The 24441-nt window shown below is 37.0% G+C and overlaps 1 protein-coding gene across 1 annotated transcript in view; it reads left to right on the forward strand.

The window, feature by feature from the left end:
• The window catches only part of LOC139133516 (zinc finger protein 420-like), a 30224-nt gene extending 9032 nt beyond the window's left edge, over positions 1-21192 (forward strand). Inside the window, exons 3-5 of the mRNA XM_070700160.1 lie at positions 7771-8052; positions 8912-9034; positions 16248-21192. Of these exons, the coding sequence (XP_070556261.1) occupies positions 7771-8052; positions 8912-9034; positions 16248-19390 (3548 nt within the window). The 3' untranslated portion in view covers positions 19391-21192. The remainder of the gene's footprint in view (positions 1-7770; positions 8053-8911; positions 9035-16247) is intronic.
• The last annotated feature ends 3249 nt before the right edge of the window (positions 21193-24441 follow it).

Raw genomic sequence — 24441 nt, forward strand, 5'->3', positions numbered from 1 at the left:
AAATATCTTGAGAACTGCAGTACTTACTGAATTGATATTTGTTGTGTAGATGCAAAATATGATCATGAGGAACTATTTTTTTTTGTTAGCTCCCATATATGCATATGTATTTATGCAAATAGGAGGTATTCTTATAAGGTGGCAAAATGGCGTGTGTATGTAAGTATGTATGTCTGTCCACGTCAAAAACTCCTAAACTGCAGCACCTACTGTCTTAGTATTTGGTGTACAGGTGCACCTAGGGATGGAGATGTGAATTTCTTCAAATGAACGTGTCAGTGCCAAAAATATGCAAATGAGGGAAAAAAAAGGAAAAATCCTGCAAATGGCTAAAACTCAGTAAGCATTGGTCAGATTTGATTGAAACTTAGTATGCAGATTCCTTTAGGTATTCTATATTATGTGTGCAGAAACTTGGGTGAAATTTGCATGTTTGTATTTTTAGGGTATTTTTTTCCGTTTTTAGTAAAAAAATCTTGTTCTCCGAAATCGCTCAACTCATCGCTCTGAAAGTTAATATTCATGTTCCTCAGGATGACCTCAGTCATGTTTGTACAAATTGTATTGATATTATCATATTTGTAATTTTAGGGCAATTTTCCCAATTTTTAATAAAAAAAGTTTTATTCAAAAACAATTGATCTGATAGCTGTGACATTTGGTATACAGGTATCTAAGATTAATCTCGATATAATGTGTTGAAGTTATGTTGAAACTGGCAATTTTTAGCTACTGTAAACTATAGTCTATAGAAGCTATTGGGATGGGTATCCGTCCGGCATCCGGCGTCAGTCTGTACCGGCATGTATGTATGTATGTACCGGTATGTCCGTTTGTTAGGCGTCTGTCCATTCAAATCTCTTGAGAACCACAGTACTTACTGATTTGATATTTGTTGTGTACCGGTAGATGAAAAATATGATTTTGAGAAACTGTTTTTTTTAATTTTTTGATATTGTTGAAAATAGGCAAATTAATGCCAAAAAAAGGCATTTTTGGTAAAAAATCTTCTTCTTCATAACCGCTGGTCACACAGCTTTGTTATTTGGTATACAGGTCCCTGGGGCAACCCAACTTAGATTTGTTCAAAATGTGATGAAATATGCAAATCTGTATTTTTAAGGATTTTTTGTTGTCATTTTTAGTCCCCGCGGACGAAGTCCGGCGGGGACTTATAGATTGGGTCCCCTCTGTCCTCCGTCCGTCCGTCCGTCCGTCCGTCCGTCCGTCATCAACAGTTTCTCAGACACTACTGAACCAATTTTGTTCAAACTTGGCACAAAGGCATAGCACTATGACCTACAGATGCACAGATGGCTGCATTCTTGTGCACATTAATTTGTTTCATTATATGATCCGAATGGCTGATTACAATAACATACTCTGTCCCATACCATTTCGAAAATTCCACCAAACCATGTTTATAGTATGTGCCGTCATGACACTAGAGGCAGTGAGGGCATCGTTATGATGTGATGTAATCAAAAGTTCCTTCAGTGGTCATTACTGGCAGAGATGAGTAATTATTGAACGTTCCTCTGATTACTTTATTATGCAAGTCACAGGCCTGATGCACCCGTTGCATCAATGTCATTCCACAGCTACCTAGACCACAGCTACCTGGACACCAAAGATTATAACAAAATGTACAAGCGGGGACTGTGTCATCAACGATGACTGTTGATCAAAATTTGACTTACATTGTATGTAATTCTTGTACTGTATAAACCCTATCAATTCACCAAGAAAAAAATAATTAATATGATTTTAAATGATTGAATTAATTAGGAAATCATCAAAATAATTTTAGTGTAGAATTATCAGAAAGTTCAACTTGTTTTGACAGTTCATAGTGAAATGCTTACCATCTTGGAGGATTAAAACATGTAAAGGCAACTTTCCTGAATCCACAACTTTGACATATTCTGAACCGTCATTTATTGTGCTCTGTATGCTATCTTAAAGAAATTGCTCAAAATAGTTTGTCATGATAGGGTGGTCAAATAAATAGAGATGGTTGATTTGGTAAGGAAAAAAAATAGAGTGGTCAATTAAAAGAGTGGTCAAAGTGATAGGGTTTTTATGGTAAAGCTGGGCTGTAAGATTCCTCATGTGCTATTTATAGCAATTATGCAATCTGTGTAAACAGTGCAATGAAAGTGTTGTAAACAGTGTAAACTGAAAGTGTTACATGATGCTTTTGATGACCTTGGACTTCTCAAGTTGCAAACATTTGTCTCTTCAGTGTGCTTTCTCTGAGTACGTACAGTCTCAACTTATTCAACAGAACTTACTTACAATGTTAATTTGAAAGTTAAAATGTGCTTGGTTAATAGGATGAAAATACTGATAAAAAGATGACCAGCTTAAGATTCTTTATAACCTGACAGATATGCTGTTTTTTTATGATGAAAATCTTGATTTTTAGCAAGTCTTGTTTACTTTAATTAGAATGTAATTAACTCTCGTTTATTAGCTACTATAGACTAATAAAGTCTATAGAAGCTATTGGGATGGGTATCTGTCCGGCGTGCACTGTCAGTATGTATGTATGTATGTATGTATGTATGTATGTATGTATGTATGTATGTATGTATGTCCGTTTGTGAGGCGTCCGTCCACTCAAATATCTTGAGAACTGCAGTACTTACTGATTTGATATTTGTTGTGTGGATAAAATATATGATTTTGAGAAACTCTTTTTATTAACTTTTGATATTGTTGAAAATATGCAAATTAACACCAAAAAAGGCGTTTTTGGTAAAAAATCTTTTTCTTCATAACCACTGGTCAGACAGCTTTGTTATTTGGTATACAGGTCCCTAGGGATAACCCAACTTAGATTTGTTAAAATTGTGATGAAATATGCAAATCTGTATTTTTACGGAATTTTTTTTCCCATTTTTGGTCAGGCCATCCTGAAATGAGCTATCAAAGATATCCACCTTCTTCATCAATACATGTGTCACAAAAGGTTATTCTCTACATAACACAGCAGAGTTCTGTCAACTGTTGAGTCGCTTGTTTTTTCAAAACCGCTGGTCAGACAGCTTTAATATTTGGTTTACAGGTTCCTAGGATGACCTTAGTGAGATAATTTCATACAGTCAGGAAATACTTAATTTTATGTCTATGTCTATAGTAGCTTCAGGGACTTTGGCCCTATGTTTATATTTATATTTTTAGGAAAATTTTTGCCTTTTTTGGTCAAAAAAATTTTTCTCCTAAAACTACTGATCTGGTAGCTTTGATATTTGGTGTACAGGTTCCTAGGCTTATGTTAATAAGATATATCGAAATTAGGATGAAATCTGCAATTTTGCAGAGCAATTTTTCTCATTTTTGGTAAAAAAATGTTTTTCAAAAATTACCAGTCTGATTGCTTTGATATTTAGTAAACAGTTTCTCTGGGTTAATGTTAATATGATTATTGAAATTAGGTTGAAATCTGGAATTTTGAATTTTTGGGGCAGCTTTGCGAAACTATCAATTTTACAGGGATATCTTTCATTTTTTTTTTTTTTTAAAATTTTTTTTTTTGGGGGGGGGGTAATTTTATACCTACTGGAACTAAGAGTATATAATGTGGTGATTTAGTAAACATTTGATATGGTAAACTATATTTGGTGTTTAAATGTGGTAAAAAATCATTAGAAAACATAGCTGAGGTGATTTTAGCAGGTTTGGTTTCCAACAAATATATTCAAATTTTTTTTCAATGTTTAAGAGTGAGGGGAGGGGGGGGGGGTTCCTGGCAGAGTTTGAAAAAAATTTCCAAACAAATGTCAATAAAAAAATCAGCCAGAGAAGGTTTGACAAAAAGAAAAGGTGGGAGAGAGGGAAAAACAGAATGTACAATGGATCGGGTAATACAGATAATGTACCTTATTAATCTTCCAGACACACCTCCCCCCTTTATCAAATGGTCCACCCCTGATGTATTTTTGTGTGCAATTAACCATGCAGTGTATTTTAGTTTAAGATGTCAAGTTAGGTAAGGATTTGAAAGGAATAGTCAAGTTCACCATAGTTAAATTTCTTAACTTTATCTCTTGTGTCATCATCCTTGTGTAATTGGTTAAGTTTGTAAGTTGTTCCAGATGTGGATGCACCAGTTGTTCTGGAAGAGAACAATGTTTACTTTTCCCTATAGGGTTTCTGAGTTAATGATTGTATGTTGAAATCTCTCCATGTATCTGGTGTATGGGCAAAATGTAAACATTGGTTGCATGTTATGTATTTCGGTCTATGTCAAATATTGTAAATGAAAAATTAAGAACAATTTGCTGTGTGCTTGTAAAAGATAACATATTTTTCAATACATAAACTGCCTAGCAGATTGATTGTCTTAAAAATTATCACAGAAGTATAAAAGGAAAAGAAACTAATCAAATTGCTGTAACATATTCACCCTCAGTGCTTGTAGGCCTATACTTAACTATTTTATCATTACACTCAGTTGTTTGTTATCTTTATCACTCTCCATGGGCCAAGGCACACTTGAGGGCCAATGTCATCACAATGCCTGTGCCAGTCTGTGTATGTCAGGCTGTCTGTATGTATGTCCATGTTTCATACAATTGTTGGCTTGTTTTGATAACTCTATATGAGCGAACAGTGACATTGTCACTATTTTTTAATATTGTTGAAAATATGCAAATTAGTTTTAAAAAGGCATTGTTAGTAAAAAATCTTCTTCATAACCGCTGGTCAGACAGCTTTGATATTTGGTATACAGGTCCCTAAGGATAACCCAACGTATATTTCGTCAAATTGTGATGAAATAAGCAAATCTGTATTTTTAAGGAATTTTTTTGTCATTTTTGGTCAAAAATTTATTTTATCAAAATCGCTCATCTGACAGCTTTTGATTTCGTATACAGGTTCCTACAGATGAACTTAATATGATACATTGAATGTGTGATGAAATCTGCAATTTTGTATTTTTGGTGCAATTTTTGCCATTTTTGGTCGAAAAATGTATTTCACAAAAACTACTTGTCTGATGCCTTTGGTATTTGGTATACAGGTTCCTAGGGGTTGTCTTGGTGTAATATATTGAAATTTGATGAAATCTTCAATTTTTGTACTTCTGGGTTATTTTTAGCCATTCTGGCTCAATTTTTGCCATTTTTGGTCAAAATCTTTGTTTCTCAAATGCAGGGTTCTCCCCACGCCGGTCGGCGCTGGTCGGGCCCGTCCGGCACTCAGAATTTTCGACCAGCATTGACAAGTGACCGACCAGCACTTGCAGTTCAATGCTTTGAACAATTAACATGAATGTCTATGACACTTTTGAGGTTGTTGCCATTGACAATTATCTTCCTCGGGGAATCGCCATGCGAGAGGATATCGGGATACAGAAACAGCGTAGAGACTCCAAGTCTTCAAAGATAACACCGTTTATTTCTTATAAATGGATGCTACATATTGCCAGATAGTTCCTTCTCTCAAGATGTTGTCCCTTCGTCTGAGCTGGTGTTCGTAAAGACCACCGTGTATATACAATTCAATGCATACAATCCTTATCTACATACAAATAAAATGCAATCTTTCCTTGACGTATTTGGTGCCAAGGTACCTACGTGTATCAATCGCCAAGATCATAAACACCAGAACAATATGTACTTGTTAGTATAAGGTATAATCATCGCACATAATTAACAAAGTCTGAACCTGTCTGAACCTGATAATTAACCTTTATGCAGAATTGACGTCAGAGTCAATGAACTCTGTAACAAGGTCAAGCAGTTCATAATTGCATGAACAGCTGATGAAAACAATGGTACTATAGAATGCCTTTCAATAAAATGCTATTTAAACAATACCACTGGTTAATTACCGTATGCTGATTTTGCATATGAAAAGCTGTTCAGCTGTCGAACGTACGTTCACAAGATCATCAAGCCTGAATGAACTAGACACGCTTTTCCTGTCACACAGTATCTGTGTACGATCGAAAGAAGGAGAAAAACTGAGGTTTTTTACTTTGTGTCATGGTTTATAACACTACAAAAATGAAGTACGGTAGCGAAAATCAACACAAAAAACAGGACTTCTACTAAAACGCGTACTCTTCAATGTTCATTTCAGTTCAGGCATTGTGGAAAGACTGCATGCAATGAAAGTCATGAGCAAGTTTGGTGTCAACGAATCCAGTCTTTGAATTATCAATGAACACTCACTTATTTTTCAGGTCAATAAGCCAAAAGTTACTTGTCTGTGGCAACAAGCCTCTCTGTTTGTGAATTTTCCCATTCTACAATGACTATCAAGAAGCAATTGAAGTGAATTTGACATCGAGAAATTCAACTTTCAAAACTATATATGGCCGATTAGTCAACCCCTAAGTTCTTAGTTTAAACTCTAGTGAGTCTGCGCATGAGCATTAACAAGACCACCTAGGTCATTTAAAAAAACTTTTGATGCTGGTACAGGGCAATGGTAATCCAAACTTCATAGTAGTGAGGGATGATATAAGCACAGGAAAATGATGACAAAGTGGTACATTATTTTTCAGAAGCTTCAAAACATTCCTTTACAACTACTAAAGATTTTTTTTCTGTATTGTTCAGTTGCAACTAAAAAATACCTTGAAGGTACAGTGGAAATAGCTGTTATCATTTGTATTATGACCTTTAATAATTATCTCTCTTACACAAGTCATTAAATTTCCAGAACATTCGAAACACCACTAATTGAATTCAAGGTTGTGAGGTCGTTAAGGGCAGTGACCTTGAGAATATTCTAGACTAATTAACTCAGGTCATGAGGAGTGTGGGGGAAAATGACATACATAACAAGGTAGACCCAGGGGTTGAGATGTGATGTTGTTCAAATGAACATGTCAGTTTCAAAAATATGTAAATGAGGTAAGAAAAAGGGAAAATCCTGCGAATGTGCAGGAGTGGTGGCAGTAACTGAAACAGAGGTTTATGACCTTTAACCTATTTGTATGCAGTGTACCTATAATGTGTTGGAGGAGTGGCAGTAACTGAAACAGCTTATGAGTCATTTCCTGTCATTCTTCATGAACTGTTACATGTTGGCAGACCTGCTCAAACTAAGAGGGACTGAGTTGAAACATTCCTCTGCTATGCATGTTGCTAAAGTTGACCTCCAGTACCTAAAGTTTCAGAACTTATTTACTTTTGTCATTCTTGTTTTTCTGATTTAAATATTTCTTGAATGGACCAATTCAAACCAAATGTGAGCACCCTGTCCTGGATGGTATTTTTATCAAACTTTTGGCAAAAATCTTGAAAAAATTGAGTAGGGTATATTTTTTAAAGGTGACAAAATTTGACTTTGGTGCCCAAAGGGTTAATCTTTCTGTATTATTATTTTTATTTTTGCTGATAAAGGTTATTGCCATCAAGAGTTTTTACCACGAGTAAGTCTGAAATTGAAATGTTTGCTGATATTTTGTAAAATCACGCATATTTGATTGAAATATTGTTATTCATTGAGAGTACAGAAATGCAGTTGGTGTTATTGCCTTTCTGTGCATTGGCTTCTTGAGAAACATTTCATGACAGCATTTACCGGATAGCATTAATTTTCTTCACTTCCTAAAAAATTAAGGGAGACTTGGGATCAATTAGCGTATCCAATCCATACTGATATTCATGTTTTGTCAAATGATATGCAAACTACCAGTAATCAATGTCAACTGTTCACATAAGTAAATATGTTCTATGATACCATTTTACAGATACATGTACACATGTACTCAAATGAACAGTGCAATACCCATTTCTGTACCTACAGGAGCTGCAATGGTTGTACAAAGTCTTGTGCAACATGGTCTGATTACATGGGAGCATGGTTGGACTTGTGAACAGAATGATATAGAACATCTGAATCTGCAATGTGGATTAGATAAAGCTGACAACCAATCTACACTGCCTAGGGATTCCTTTGATTCGATGAAGTGCCATTTCCAAAAGAGACAGAGTGACATGCACAGTCTACAAGCAAGCTTTAACATTGGTACTCGTCCATTCTACTATGGAGGTGGATTCAACCTTGACTTTCCGCTGGGCATTCAAGGTATGGTACTAAACTTAAACCACATAGGCACCTGTGTGTATAATGTTGTGACTGATGAACAAAAATGAATCAGAGGACATACCTTATATCATGGGGTTCATATACGGTGATATTGTATCATATTTGACTCTGTGTTTTTGTTTTGTGTATGTCGTCTGTATTTTCATTCATTCTCCATACTTGAACAAGGCATAGAATAAGTTCCTTCCTAAATGTACATGTACATCTCTATGATCAACATAAACCTGTGTTCTCCACGGGTTGGAAAATTATTTGAGGACCTTGGCCATACAGTGTACAGGCCCTTGCACACTTGGGCACTTCCGCCATACGACCTCAGTCCACAAAACCCATGTTAGGGCTGTAAAGATTATAAGGAGCTAAAAGGCATAATAGTAACAGTGTAATCTTTATTTTCCAGTGAATGAAATTCAATTTGGTTTACCAGGTAAAACCTACTGAATAAAACCTGTTATGTGTATGGTTTCGTATAAACATTGCAACACAAACAAGCAGAGAAAATAATGGAACATGTCAAATACGATATCACAATAGTGAAATAAAACATCACTATACTGAATTTAAATATTGCAGTTTTGAACTGCTGTCTTGACGTGCCTTTACTCAGTGTTCTATGGTTGATGATTTAAGAAAGGCTGGCCACGAATTAAGACCGTGTCGTTCTATGTCATGAACGTCAGTATACATTTCCTAAGACTTAATATTCAGCTCAACATAACTGTATATGATATTATTGCCATTTGAAGCCACATCTGAGTGTTTGAGAAGCTTTACACAGTAGTCATGAGGGACGCAAAAGTCCTCAATTATTAAAAAAAAAAATTTTTATTTTTCTCAGAGTGTCGAGCCATTTGGAAAGCTGCGAAACATTCTGACCAGCTGCATGAGCTAGAAAAATCATTTGAGACAACTTATTCAAACTTGTGCCGACAATATGAAGAGAACACATTATCAATGGAAGGTAAGCTTTGTGCATGTACATAGAGCATCCTTGAGGTTCTGTATTATTAGTCCCCATTGACACCATTGAGGGGACTTGGTTTGTTCATGTCAGTGCGCCCATATGTCCATGTGACTGTTCATGCAGATATCTCAGAGATGCCTGGAGTAATTTCATTAAAATTTGGTGCAAAAATTACTTCATATGTCATACATATGCATGTTTATTTGTTTTCTGAGACGATCCAATATGGCAGCGTTGTGACCATTTTGTTACAATTTTTTTCATGTACAGAGCCATAACTCGGGCTTATCTCAACTGATTTTATTAGTCCCCGCGCACGAAGTCCGGCGGGGACTTAAAGATTGGGTCCCGTCTGTGCGTCCGTCTGTCCGTCCGTCCGTCCGTCCGTCATCAACAGTTTCTCAGACATTACTGAACAAATTTCGTTCAAACTTGGCACAAAGGCATAGCACTATGACCTACAGATGCACGTCGATTTATTTTGTGATACGATCAAATTTGGCCGCAAGACGGCCATTTTGTTGCGATTTTTCATGTCTGTGGACCATAACTCAGACATCCTTGAGCAGATTCTGTTCAAACTTGGCACAAAGGCATAACACTATGGCTTTTTTATCCATGTCAAATAATTTTGTGATACGATCCAATATGGGCGCGAGGCGGCCATTTTGTTGCGATTTTTCATGTCTTTGGACCATAACTCAGACATCCTTGAACAGATTCTGTTCAAACTTGGCACAAAGGCATAACACTATGGCCTACATGTGCATGTCAAATTAGGTTGCGATACGATCCAATATGGGTGCGAGGTGGCCATTTTGTTTGCGATTTTTTGTTTCTTTGAACCATAGCTCAAACATCCTTGAACCGATTCTGTTCAAACTTGGCACAAAGGCATAGCACTATGACCTACAGATGCATGTCAAATTATGGGCGTGAGGCGGCCATTTTGTTGTGATTTTTCATGTCTTTGGACCATAACTCAGACATTCTTGAACCGATTCTGTTCAAATTTGGCACAAAAGCAAAACATTATGCCCTTCATATGAACATCAATTTATTTCGTGACATGATCCAATATGGCCGACAGGCGGCCATTTCTTTGCGACTTTTTTCATGTCTTTGAACCGTAACTCAAACATCCTTGAACCGATTTTGTTCAAACTTGGCACAAAGGTAAAGCACGTACTATGGCATGCATATGCATGTATCAATTAACCTTGTGATAGGATCCAATATGGCTGCAGAACTGCCATTTTGTTATAATTTTGCATGTCTTTGAATCGTAATTCAAAGGTCATTACACCCATTTTGCCCAACTTGGCACAAAGATCAGCACTATGGCATACATGTCAATTTACTTCGTGACATGTTCCAATATGGCTGCCAGATTGTCATTTTTTTCCAATATCGCTGCCCGATGGTCATTTTGGATTTTTTCATGTCTTTGAGGTTTAATCATATGCAAATATTCCTTAACCAATGTTGTTGAGACTTGGTACTAAGATAAAGTACTATGGCATACATATGCATGTCTACTAATTTTGTGCTATGATCCATATGGTCAATAGACAGCCATTTGATTTCAATTTTGGTGTGATTTTTTTATGTCTTTTGAAACATAAACATAGATCACTGTCCCTCGATGGACTGATTTTGTTCAAACATGATACGAAGATAAAATACTATGGCTGCATTCTTGTGCACATTAATTTGTTTCATTATATGATTCGAAATGGCTGATGGCTGATTACAACAACATACCGATCCCATAGCATTTCCAAAATTCCACCAAACCATGTGTATAGTTTGTGCCATCATGACACTAGAGGCAGTGAGGGCATCATTATGTGTGATGTAATCAAAAGTTCCTTCAGTGGTCATTACCGGCAGAGATGAGTCATTTATTGAACGTTCCTCAGATAACTTTATTATGCAAGTCACAGGCCTGATGCACCCGTTGCATCAATGTCATTCCACAGCGACCTAGACCACAGCTACCTAGACACCAAAGATTATAACAAAATGGACAAGTGGGACTGTGTCATCACACGATGACTTGTTCTAAGTTGGTATTAGGACATTGACCTATGTCATACATATGCGTGTCTATTTGAATCAGGATATGATCCAATATGGCAGCATGGTGGCCATTTAGTTACAATTTTTTCATGTTCTTAGCCATAACTCAGGCACGTCTCAACCAATTTTATACAAAGTTGGTACAAGGACATTGACCTATGTCATACATATGCATGTTGATTTGTTTTATTATAAGATTGAATATGGCTGTGTGGCAGCCAACTTTTACATTTCTTTTCATTTCAGAACCATAACTCAGACATGTACATGTATCAAACGATTTTATTCACAATTGGTAGAACAACATTGACTTATGTCATACATATGTACATCCATTTGTTTCTTTATTTGATCCAATATGGCGGTGTGACGGCCATTTTGTTACAATATTTTCATGTCCAGAGCCATAACTCAGGCATGTCTCAACTGATTTTATTCAAAATTGGTACAAGGACATTGACCTATGTCTTACAGTACATATGCACCTGGATTTGTTTCATTATATGATTCAATATGGCCTCTTGGCGGCCATTTTGTTACAGTTTATTTATGTCTAGAGCCATAACTCAGGCAAGTCTCAACTGATTATATTCAAAGTTGGTAAAAGGCCATTGACTTATGCCATACCGGTATATGTGCATCTTGATTTTTAGACGATAAGATCAAATATGGCTGTGTTGCGGCCATTATGTTACGATTTTTCGTGTCAGCTGCCATAACTCAGACATGTATCAAATGATTTTATTCAAGGTTGGTACAAGGACATTGACCTATGTCCTAAATATGCATGTCTATTGATTTCAAAATCCAATGCAATATGGCTGCCTGGTGGCCATTTTGTAACGATTTTTTCATGTACAGAGCCAAAACTCAGACATATTTCCACCAATATCATTCAAAATTGGTACATGGACATTGACCTATGTCATACATACCGGTATGCACATCAATTTGTTTCAGGACATGTAGCAGTATCATGTCAATTATTGAATTTTCATAATAAGGCTGATATTTCAAGAAATACTGCATCAAATTTGATGAAACTTTGTAGAGATGTTGTGCTCACATTGCTTTAAAGGGACATTATCGCTAGCTTTTGACCCTTTTTTCACCAATATTGTCGCAAACGAGCAGTTGCTGATGTTGTTCTATTTATTGAAAGATGTCTAAAAATGGTCGACCATAGACAACTTAATCCAATTTTGCCTACTCTGTGTAGAAAACCTTGGGTCAGAGGTTTTAGGTGGGCTACTGTTAACCCCTGACCCGAGGTTTATCTACACAGTTTAGGCAAAATTGGATGGAAGTTGTCTAGGGTCGACCATTTTTAGTCCCCATGGACACCGTCCGGGGAACTTATAGGTGTGGTCATGTCCGTGCGTCCGTCCGTGCATCCGTCCGTCCGTCCGTTCACGCAGATATCTCAGACTCAGAGATGCCCTGGTCAATTTCTTTCAAACTTTGCAAAAGAACAGTACCCTACCTCATACAGATGCACGTCGATTTGTTTCACAATGCGATCAAATTTGGTCGTGTTAGAGGACTTTTTAGTTTACACCTCATAGACTCCAATGTATAAGGCAGTTTTCCATAGACTCCCATGTATAAGGCCAAGTAAGATAAAAATTTAGTTTCTCATCGTATTCATGTTGCAAAAAGGATGCAGTGACACAGTTTTCAGTCCTAACAAATAAAGTCCAGGGGGCTTATAGATTAAGACATGTCGATCCGTTAGTCCATTCGTTCACGCAGATATCTCAGACACTTTGACAAAATGTCATGTGACCTTGGTGACCTTTGACCTCAAGTATACATATTTGTCCACAACTCAGTAACAACAAGTGCTACACCCTTTATATTTGGTATGATGGGACACCTTATGACGCCACATATTGTACCTCATTAATTATGTGCATATCTAATTTTGAGCGAGCCAATAGAGCTAGAGGTCTGATTTTTGGTATATAGGGATAAGGCCAAAGTAATTAAATTCTTTGTTTTGCGTCCCCGCCCGCGTAGCTTTTTAAGGTTTTCATGAAAAACACACACAATGTATTTGAATAGGAAATTTTAGGACATGACCGCTTAGCTTTTCTGAACTAAAATTTTGTTACAATTTTTTATTTGCTGCAATCAAATTACATTGTGTTAATTTTCTTGTGTGTGTTTTTCAGCCGCTTAGACGCGTACCTTTTCCCATTTAGAGTGGACGCAAAACAAAGAATTTAATTACTTTGGCCTAACTTAGCAATACAATTTTTTTGACAAAATGTCACGTGACCTCGGTGACCTTTGACCTCAAATATACATATTTGTCCATAACTCAGTAACCACAAGTGCTACAGCCTTCATATTTGGTATGATGGGACACCTTATGACCCCACATATTTTACCTGATTAATTATGTGCATATCTAATTTTGAGCGAGCCAATAGAGCTAGAGGTCTGATTTTTGGTATATAGGGATAACTTAGCAATACAATTTTTTTGACAAAATGTCACGTGACTTGATGACCTTTGACCTCAAGTATACATATTTGTCCATAACTCAGTAACCACAAGTGCTACACCCTTCATATTTGGTATGATGGGACACCTTATGACGCCACATATTGTACCTCATTAATTATGTGCATATCTAATTTTGAGCGAGCCAATAGAGCTGGATGTCTGATTTTTGGTATATAGGGATAACTATAGGATAGAAATTTTTTGACAAAATGTCATGTGACCTTGATAACCTTTTACCTAAAATATACGTTTATGTCAATAAATAAGTAACCACAAGTGCTATGTCCTTTATATTTAGTAGGATTGGAGACCTTATGACAACACACGCTTTACCTCATTAATTATGTATATATCTAATTCTGGGCAAGCCAATAGAGCTGGAGGTCTGAATTTTGGCATATAGGCATTAATTAGCAATACAATTCTTTTTTCAAAATGTTACATGACCTTGATGACCTTTGACCTTGATATACATATATATATATGCATAACTCAGTAACCACAAGTTCTATACGCTTCAATTTTGATAGGATATTAGACCTTAAGATGTCACATCTTGTACCTCATTTATTATGCACATATGTATTCCTTGGCTGGCCAATACAGCTAGAGGTCTGATCTTTTTTCCGTATTTAGAACCATAACTTAGACATGCCTCTTGTTATAAATCTGGGAAAATGACATAAACCTATGTGCCCATAGATCTGAACATATACACTCCAGTGATGCTTCTTAATGACCACATTTCCCTGCCCCATCAAGACTAATACTCCTATTACAAGTGGGGACTATGTCATTGTCAATGACTTGTTTAGACATCTTTCAATAAATCGAACAACATCAGCAACTGCTTGAACAATATTGGTGAAAAAGGGTCAAAAGATAGCGATAATATCCCTTTAACAGTGAATAAGGACATTTATCAGTGTCAAGTTTATTTATTTGTAATTGCATAAGTAATTACCTTTCTTAATTAGAGTGATATATCCACAATTATATTATATCATGCTACCATGCGCCATTCTGATTGGACGAGAGCTCTGATTTAGCACTGATAGCAGTGCTAAAATACTGTTTTAGCACTGATAGCAGTGCTAAAATGGGCCCCTAAACCAGCATTTTCGAAAATTGCCCGGTCGGTGCAGTTGAACGTACCGGTACCTATCAAAACCATGGATCCTCGAGAAAGACCGAAATAGTCCACTTTGTTTCAAAGACTGAAGACCGAATTTTGATACACAGATAAAGTGTGGGTCTGTAACTCACCTCTTGGTGTAAATAAGTTGGGATCGATGATGAAAGACATCTCTGAAGCAGCATGTTTGGGGTATGATGCACACAAATATTAGGGCGACAGCGCACCGTGCACTTTGCGGGAGTCGAGACGCAATATATCCTACTGTGTACCACTCTTTAAAATGAAGATAGTATTCGTTCATACACAAATAAATTGACACTTCCTCACAGTAACGGTATGTCAGATATTATTTACCAAAGTTTGGGCTATAACAGATCGGGATGTCCTCACGATGTAGACCAAGAAGTTCAAAATAACAATGGGATGACTCCTGGCGACTGCGACGATATTTGACATCAAATGCAACGAGCAGTGTCAGCGTCCAGCTCTCACTGCATCGGGCAACACACTCAGAATCTGCACAACTGTTCATCACAGTTGCAGTCATCGCAAGTCTGGATTATTTTAAAACTGCTTGTTTTCAACGTCCAAATTATCCATCAAAAATAGATCCTGTAACTTCACTGTGCCACCACTGAATGTCGCAACGTTATGCGGTACAGAATGAGACACATCTATTTTTAGTATGCCAAAAAAGCCAGGACTATTGTTCTTATGTAAATTTACGAAAAAAATTGTTACTTTTTTCTTTTGATTTGAACTCTTGACCCATTTTCTGTGTGAGTGCAGCATGTATTTTTTGACAAGTATCGTTCGTGTTGCATATGCGAATAAAATGCAATGTCGATATGGACGTAATGCGTATTTATCGTAGGATACTGTGTGCCTGTACGGAATCCCGACTTATAAAAATGCTCGGTCTGGGCGCAGAATTTCCTACGTTAGATCTCTCAGACGTCCGTTTTCTGCATTTGGCGCGTAGAATGATGAAAATACCCAAGTAAGACAACAAATACACGCAAGTTGATATAATATAATAGCAATAACCCCCTTCACAGTCGGGTATACACTCGATTTTGGTACAATTCGCTCCATATAGCACTCGCCTATCGGCTCGTGCTATATGTCGCGCATTGTACCAAAATCTCGTGTATACCGGTACCCTCCTGCGGCGGGGGTTATTGCTTAAATACTGCATCAAATTTGATTAAACTTGTACAGATGTTTATCTCATAGTGTTGTAAATACAATTCAATGACACTTGTGCTATAATTAAATTAATTGTTAATTTGCATTTACATAATAAATAGCTGCATCACGTCAGTCAAAGACGAGTGTGATACTGCTCACAACCGCACAAGCAGCAATTCAACCCCACCAAGAGGTAATATTGAGGGATAACCTCACATGATACCATTTTACAGCTATACCGTACATGTACTCTAATGAATTCAACAACACCCATTTCTTTACAAACAGGAGCTTCAATGGTCTTACAAAGTCTTGTGCAACATGGTCTAATTACGTGGGAGTATGGTTGGACCTGTGAGCGGAATGATAGAGAACATCTTAATTCGCAATGTGGATTAGATCAAGCTGACAACCAATCTACACTGCCTAGAGATTCCTTTGATTCAGTGAAGTGCCATTTCCAAAATAGCCAGAGTTACATGCAAAGTCTACAAGCAAGCTTAGATACGAGCCAAGATGTAAATGGACACAATTGCAAAGTATGTGGTCGAGTATTTAAATGGAAGGATGAGCTAGAAAATCATGAATTAGTTCATGTAGGTCTCAGACCATATAAATGTGAAAAGTGCGGCAAAAGATTCTCACGCAAGGGCAATCTTAAGACTCATATGTTAACTCACTCAAATATCAGATTGTTTGAGTGTGAAGTGTGTGGCAAAACATTCACACAGAAGGGCACCCTGAAGAGACACTTTTCGACTCACTCAAATATCAGACCACATGGCAAAACATTTACACAGAATGACACTCTTAAGACTCATATGTTGACTCACTTAGAGGACAAAACACATGAATGTGAAGTGTGTTGTGAAACATTTCCACTGCTGAGCAGTCTTAAGACACATTTGTTGACACATTCAAACAACAGACCATATGAATGTAAACAGTGTGGCAAAATGTTCACTCAGAAGAGCAGCCTGGAAACTCATATGCTTACTCACTTACAGCTCAGTCCACATAAATGTGAAGTGTGCTGCAGAAGATTAACACACAAAAGCAGCCTTGACACACATTTGTTGATCCATTCAAAGATCAGACAACATGAATGTGAAGAGTGTGGCAAAATATTCACACACAAGGACAGCCTTAATGTTCATATGTTAACTCACTTAAAAATCCGACTACATAAATGTGAAGTGTGTCACAAAACATTCACACAGAAGAGTGACCTTAAGTCTCACATGTGTACTCATTTGATCATTAAACCATATGAATGTAAAGAGTGTGGCAAAACATACACACAGCAGGGCCATCTCTGGCAACATATGCTGACCCATTCAAATAGACAACTAGAATGCAATGAGCAGGGAAAAACATATACTCAAGGGAATAATCCTAAGAGTAAGCTAAAACAACACATGAAGACCCACACAAGTAGAAGCCCATGTGAATGCACGGAGTGTGGCAAGACATTCATACAAAATAGCAGTCTAACGCTACATATAAGGACCCACACAAATATCAGACCACATGAATGCAAAGAGTGTGGTAAGACATTTGAAAACAGGAGCACGCTAACGGCACATATGAAGACCCATACAAATATCAGACCATATGAATGCAAAGAGTGTGGTAAGACATTCATACACAAGAGCAGTCTAAGGCTACATATGAGGACCCACACAAATATCAGACCATATGAATGCAAAGAGTGTGGTAAGACATTCATACACAAGAGCAGTCTAAGGCTACATATGAGGACCCACACAAATATCAAACCATATGAATGCAAAGAGTGTGATAGGACATTTATTCGAAAGAGCCATCTTCAGCAACATATGAGGACCCACTCAAATATCAGACCACATGAATGCAAAGTGTGTGGTAAGACATTTATTCAAAAGAGCCATCTGCAGCAACATATGTGGACCCACTCAAATATCAGACCACATAAATGCAAAGAGTGTGGTAAGACATTCACCGACAACAACAATCTAAGGAAACATATGAGGACCCACACAATTATCAGACCACATGAATGCAAAGAGTGTGATAAGACATTTATTCGAAAGAGCCATCTTCAGGAACATATGAGGACCCACTCAAATATCAGACCATATGAATGCAAAGAGTGTGATAAGACATTTATTCGAAAGAGCCATCTTCAGGAACATATGAGGACCCACTCAAATATCAGACCACATGAATGCAAAGATTGTGGTAAGACATTTATTCGAAAGAGCCATCTTCAGGAACATATGAGGACCCACTCAAATATCAGACCACATGAATGCAAAGAGTGTGGTAAGACATTTATACAAAAGAGCAATCTAACAACACATATGAGGACCCACAAAATTTTCAGACCACATGAATGCAAAGAGTGTTGTAAGACATTTATTCAAAAGAGCCATCTCCACAAACATATGTTGACCCACAAAAATTTCACACCACATGAATGCAAAGCGTGTGATAAGACATTTATTCGAAAGAGCCATCTTCAGCAACATATGTGGACCCACTCAAATATCAGACCACATCAATGCAAAGAGTGTGGTAAGACATTCACCGACAACAACAATCTAAGGAAACATATGAGGACTCACACAATTATCAGACCACATGAATGCAAAGAGTGTGATAAGACATTTATTCGAAAGAGCCATCTTCAGCAACATATGAGGACCCACTCAAATACCAGACCACATGAATGCAAAGAGTGTGGTAAGACATTTATTCAAAAGAGCCATCTGCAGCAACATATGTGGACCCACTCAAATATCAGACCACATCAATGCAAAGAGTGTGGTAAGACATTCACCGACAACAACAATCTAAGGAAACATATGAGGACTCACACAATTATCAGACCACATGAATGCAAAGAGTGTGATAAGACATTTATTCGAAAGAGCCATCTTCAGGAACATATGAGGACCCACTCAAATATCAGACCACATGAATGCAAAGATTGTGGTAAGACATATATTCGAAAGAGCCATCTGCAGCAACATATGAGGACCCACTCAAATATCAGACCACATGAATGCAAAGAGTGTGGTAAGACATTTATACAAAAGAGCAATCTAACAACACATATGTGGACCCACAAAAATTTCAGACCACATGAATGCAAAGAGTGTGATAAGACATTTATTCGAAAGAGCCATCTTCAGCAACATATGAGAACCCACTCAAATATCAGACCACATGAATGCAAAGATTGTGGTAAGACATTTATACAAAAGAGCAATCTAACAACACATATGAGGACCCACAAAAATTTCAGACCACATGAATGCAAAGCGTGTGATAAGACATTTATTCAAAAGAGCAATTTTCAGCAACATATGTTGACCCACACAAATATAAATCAATCAATCATCCTTTATGCAGTATTGCAGGCCTCTGGCCTTTTATACAATAAGTGACAATAAATATACAGACAGATACTGTGGGGCTTACTACTTGAAAATGTTTATATTGTATAAAGAATTCAGAAAATCCATGTGTAATATCAATTTGTCTGCAATAGAACATCCCATAACTTGAAACTGTGGTAAATAAATTTTGACAAGTTTATTAGAGTATGGGTGTTCTGGGAATTTAATAGGCTGATATATTTAATCACTGATGGTTGTTCATATAGGAATGGCGAGAGGAAATTTTTCCTTAAATCGTCATACACAGGACAAATAAAGCAGAAACGAAATTCGGTTTCAACACATTGCAAATTACATAACTGGCATATTCTATTTCCCCCTGGCTAGACCTTCAAAACAGCCACTTTCAATAAGCAGGTTATGGTTAGAAATTCTAAATCTACAAAGAGGTGTTCTAAATATTTCAACATTTACACTACTCAAATACTTTTCGAAAATCAAAATATTTTTAAAAACACGATATGAGTCCAGCTTTGAAGAACTCCCTGGATCACATGACCATAGCTGACTACCGATATCAAGGCACCTCTGTTTAAAAGTAGAAATGAAAAGTAATTCATTGCCTACATTCTGCATATCCCATGCTACGCAAAAACCAAAATTGAACAAAAGCTCTTTGACCTTTTTGGCCCAACAGTGGTAGCCCTTCTCAGCCATTTCATATTGATAGTTGTAACATTGTCTAATGTAACTATTATTTTCACTGTGAAGTAATTTCAACGAATACTTGACACTACGTGGAATGCGGAGTGTTTTCAAAGATTGTCGACCAAGTTCACCCAGGACAGCAAGATTGCTTTCACCTGAACTGACCTTTAGAATGTATTTACAAAATTCTGTGTGAACCCTTTCAACATAGTTTCTATCATGAAATCTCCAAACCTCGCATCCATACATAAGTATCGCAAGGAGCCACACAAATATCAGACCACATGAATGCACAGAGTGTGGTAAGACATTTATTCAAAAGAGCAAGCTAATGACACATATGAGGATCCACACATATATCAGACCATATGAATGCAAAAAGTGTGGTAAGACATTTATTCAAAAGAGCAATCTTCAGCAACACATGTTGACCCACTCAAATATCAGACCACATGAATGCAAAGAGTGTGGTAAAACGTTCTAACTGAAGGGTGATCTTCATAGACATGTGTCATTCAAACATCAGGCCACATAAATGCAAAGAGTGTGGTAAAACGTTCTAACTGAAGGGTGATCTTCATAGACATGTGTCATTCAAACATCAGGCCACATAAATGCAAAGAGTGTGGTAAAATGTCAAACTCAAGAATGATCTTCGTAGATACATTTTGTCCCATTCAAATAATCGCAATCATACCAATCCATACTCCAATGACATTAGGTCAGAATTCGTAAGACAATAGTTGTAAACATAGACACAAAACAGCACAGAACAGACAGTAAATAGACGGTACACAAACAGAGTCATATTCATGAAAGAAAGATATATGGACGTCTGACCAGAAGACCAAGAAGTGAAAAAACCACATGTGGCACCCGCCATATATCAATCTGTAAGTCAGATAGGTAGTGGTCACTAACTAAGGCCAAGTGTCACCGATGCCATCAGCAATCATTTGTCGAAGAGTGATATTGCATTTATCTACCAGCTTGCGATACCTGCCAAAAAAGCGTTTGAATGTTGAGACAAGTCTTGCTCTGGTGTAACCTTGATTTAACATTTAGCATACTGATAATGTCTTTCTCGGTATAAAACACTTTAGCGTTAGTAACATTTTTAACAAAATATGTAGAATTATACCCTAATAGACTTGGTTCAAGTCTGTGATTTGTGAATGTTTGAGTGGAGTGAACGCAATGATTTGTATTTTGCTTTCATGTGAAACGCGCGCGTGAGTGGACGCGATGAGTAGGGTGAACGCGATGAGTGGAGTGAATGCTATACAGCGGAGTTTCACCCGGAATCACAGACTTGGCTTTCTTGCAGGGTCTGCGTGCTATAAATTATTCATGAGATGACGTTTTCTTTACTCATATATTATTCATAAGATGACATCACTAAATTATACACATTGGGAGGAGTTACCAATTGACCCAAACGAGACGTGCATAAAACTCACATGGCGTTGTTGACAAAATGTCGAGTGCGATCACTCCCACCTCTGTTCTATCACCGAAAAACACGTGAAAATATCTGTGTTGTTTATTGGGCCCATGTTACAAATGCGAAAATCGTGGCCGGTTATTCAAGGATGGAAAAAGACACCGTCCTTACAGTTGTAGCCTGTTCTCTTACGTGCCCAAAGCGATGGAAATCAAAACAATGTGGAGCGACTTCGTATGTCAGTGCACAGTCCTTTGGTGGGCTATTCAGCTCTGGGACTATTCGCCCCATAGACGAGTGTACAGAAGCGAGAAATACCTCGGGTCAGTGATTTCCGCTGCCGGTTGGTGCGCAGACGTACACATCTTTTGCCTCAATGTAACTCTCAACAAGCTTTCTTTGGTAATCTCGCATGATTAACGGTGGTCGGCCGATCAGTTGTAAAACGCGGTTGATGTACGAACTTGATGCCATTATTCACCCAGATATAAAACGTACTCTATGTCTAGCTTTGCACGGAGATGACAACAAACTTTTTAATGCATGCAGAGGTTTATTAGCAATATGTTTTTCTTATCGGCCAGAATAACGACAGGGGCTGTCAATCATTTTGTATTTGCTCTACGTCACTGTGTACACGGTCCGTCTCACCGCCTGTACTTTGCAAGAAGTCCAAATCGGTGAATCCGGCAGAAACTAACTCACTACTGCGCAGACTCAAACGTGACGCATTCAATCGCTGGGAAAACCTGGCGAGAGCTGCCAAATTCGGATAGGTTTGTACGAAATAGGAGAGACACAAGAGAAACTATTATTAATGATTTTATTTTTTTAAAATTCACCGACTTGAACCAAGTCTAAATTATACCCTAATACCACATATTTGTAACGGTGTGAACCGTTTTTGTAGAAAAATGCTTGGTTGATGATGTTTTTCAAGCGTTCTTTCAATTTATCATGTGGTATTGTGGTATACAATGTGGAAAAATCGAAAGTTTTAATAGATGTTATTTTTGAAACAGATCTTGATTTCATATTTTCCAAGAGTTCCTTCGAATTTGAAGAACAGAAAAGACAAGAGAAAAGATAAAAGACAACATCACAGTATGCATGAAGTCCTCGTTTCACATTACAAAGGACAGAAGTCGGTATCTTTGATAACTATCAGGCCACATAAATGCAATGAGTGTGGCAAAATATTTACCCGGCAGAATGTTCTTAAGGCACATATGTTTATCCACTCTGAGATCAAACCATACCAATGAAATACAGATGAGCAAAGATACATTATTATATATGAGGACCCACATGAATATCAAATCATATGAATGCAAAGTTTTGTAAAATGTTCACACTGAAAGGGAATATTCAGAGACACAGTTTGACCCATTCAAATATCATACCACATGAATGCAATGAGCGTGTCAGAACATTTACCCGGCAGAATAATCTTAGCATTGTGGCCTTACAGTGAAGACATGTTTCTGTAGGGCTCAATCACCTCCGTCAAAATCTTCGTTTTCCTGATCATGAGCAAAGACACCACTGACAAAACAACTTCAGATTACCACAGAGGAATAGGCCAAAGAGAAGAGAAGAATGTTGTAAGGAGATATGAAAACGAAAAATTAAGCAAGCACCTGCATGTCAACGAACGAACAGTCTACACCTGGTTTATAGAAATGCACAACTGATTTTCAAGGCTTCAGTGATGCACCAGTAGATAAGTAAATAGTCAATATTGACGCTTCGTTCCATAAATTTATGTACACTGCTGTCACAAAGATACAAATTGATATGAAAAATAATTAAATCATAGTGCAAGCTCTGAAAAGACATGGAGTTATTTAATCAGTGTGAAGGGACTTTGACAAAACACTTGAATACATGGGATAAAAAGGCGTGCTGATTTGAATCAGATATGAATGTGCTCACGTATTTTACGATAGGTTCATTAATAGTAGTTCGCAGAGCAATCAGAACAAAATGTGCCATAGAAATATAAACAATTTTGTAATTAAAAAATACCGTCAATGACGCTGTACCTTCTCTAATGTTTGGCCAGGTCAGGTAATTGGTTGTTGGCATGGAGTTATTGGTAAATAGTTGATGATGTAGGGGCATGAGGTGAGATATGGACCCAAAGAACCCAAAAGATGATTAAATACATCAATCAAGAAAATTCTAAGCTACAGTATAAACTGCCTAAAGATAGTTCAGTGTGAAAAAAAGGTTAAATAATTCAGAAATAAGAATTAACAGTCCAAAATAGTAATGACGCACTTCCCTACTGACCTGAGTGCATGTGAAATACACAACCTGGCATCTGTAAATTAAAGTATACCAAGTGATCATTTTAAGTCACTTTTAACTGTTTTTAAGGGATATTCCAAAGAGTCCTGTGGAAATGATGAAAAACGCTTATCTGGTCTTGTGTTTGTAAAACCTCATGGTTGATAATTGTCATTATGATAGTATTCAAAAGAAATTGAAAGTGAAGAAATTACTGTTTTTAATAGGCATATTTTCCTTGAAATACATGATCGTGTAAAGAATATATGCTAAAAGTGTTTAAGAGTAAATTTCTTTTCAAAAAATAATTTAATCTGTGACCAAAGGATTTTTATTCTTTGAGTTTACAAATTCAAACATTTTAATTTGTTCAATCATCTTGTGCAGTGCAAAATTTATAAAATGACTGAAAAATAAAAAAAATTGGCAGAATTACAGTCTTTGTGATGTAAAATCATGGTTGACATCACGATAATTGTTGATCTGTTCAAAGTACTTTCTATAATTTAAAAAAGAAAATTCATGCAGAAACGGTAACATATATTGTCAGCAATGTAGTGTTAATTTTGACTTTACATCAAAATATGCCTTTGCTGGATACCAAATATGTAGGGCGAAATATTAAAATCAGCCGTGTTCAGCAAAATCCACACAA

This window comes from Ptychodera flava, chromosome 5 (assembly GCF_041260155.1).
Source record: "Ptychodera flava strain L36383 chromosome 5, AS_Pfla_20210202, whole genome shotgun sequence".
In the NCBI taxonomy this organism is placed as follows: Eukaryota; Metazoa; Hemichordata; class Enteropneusta; family Ptychoderidae; genus Ptychodera; species Ptychodera flava.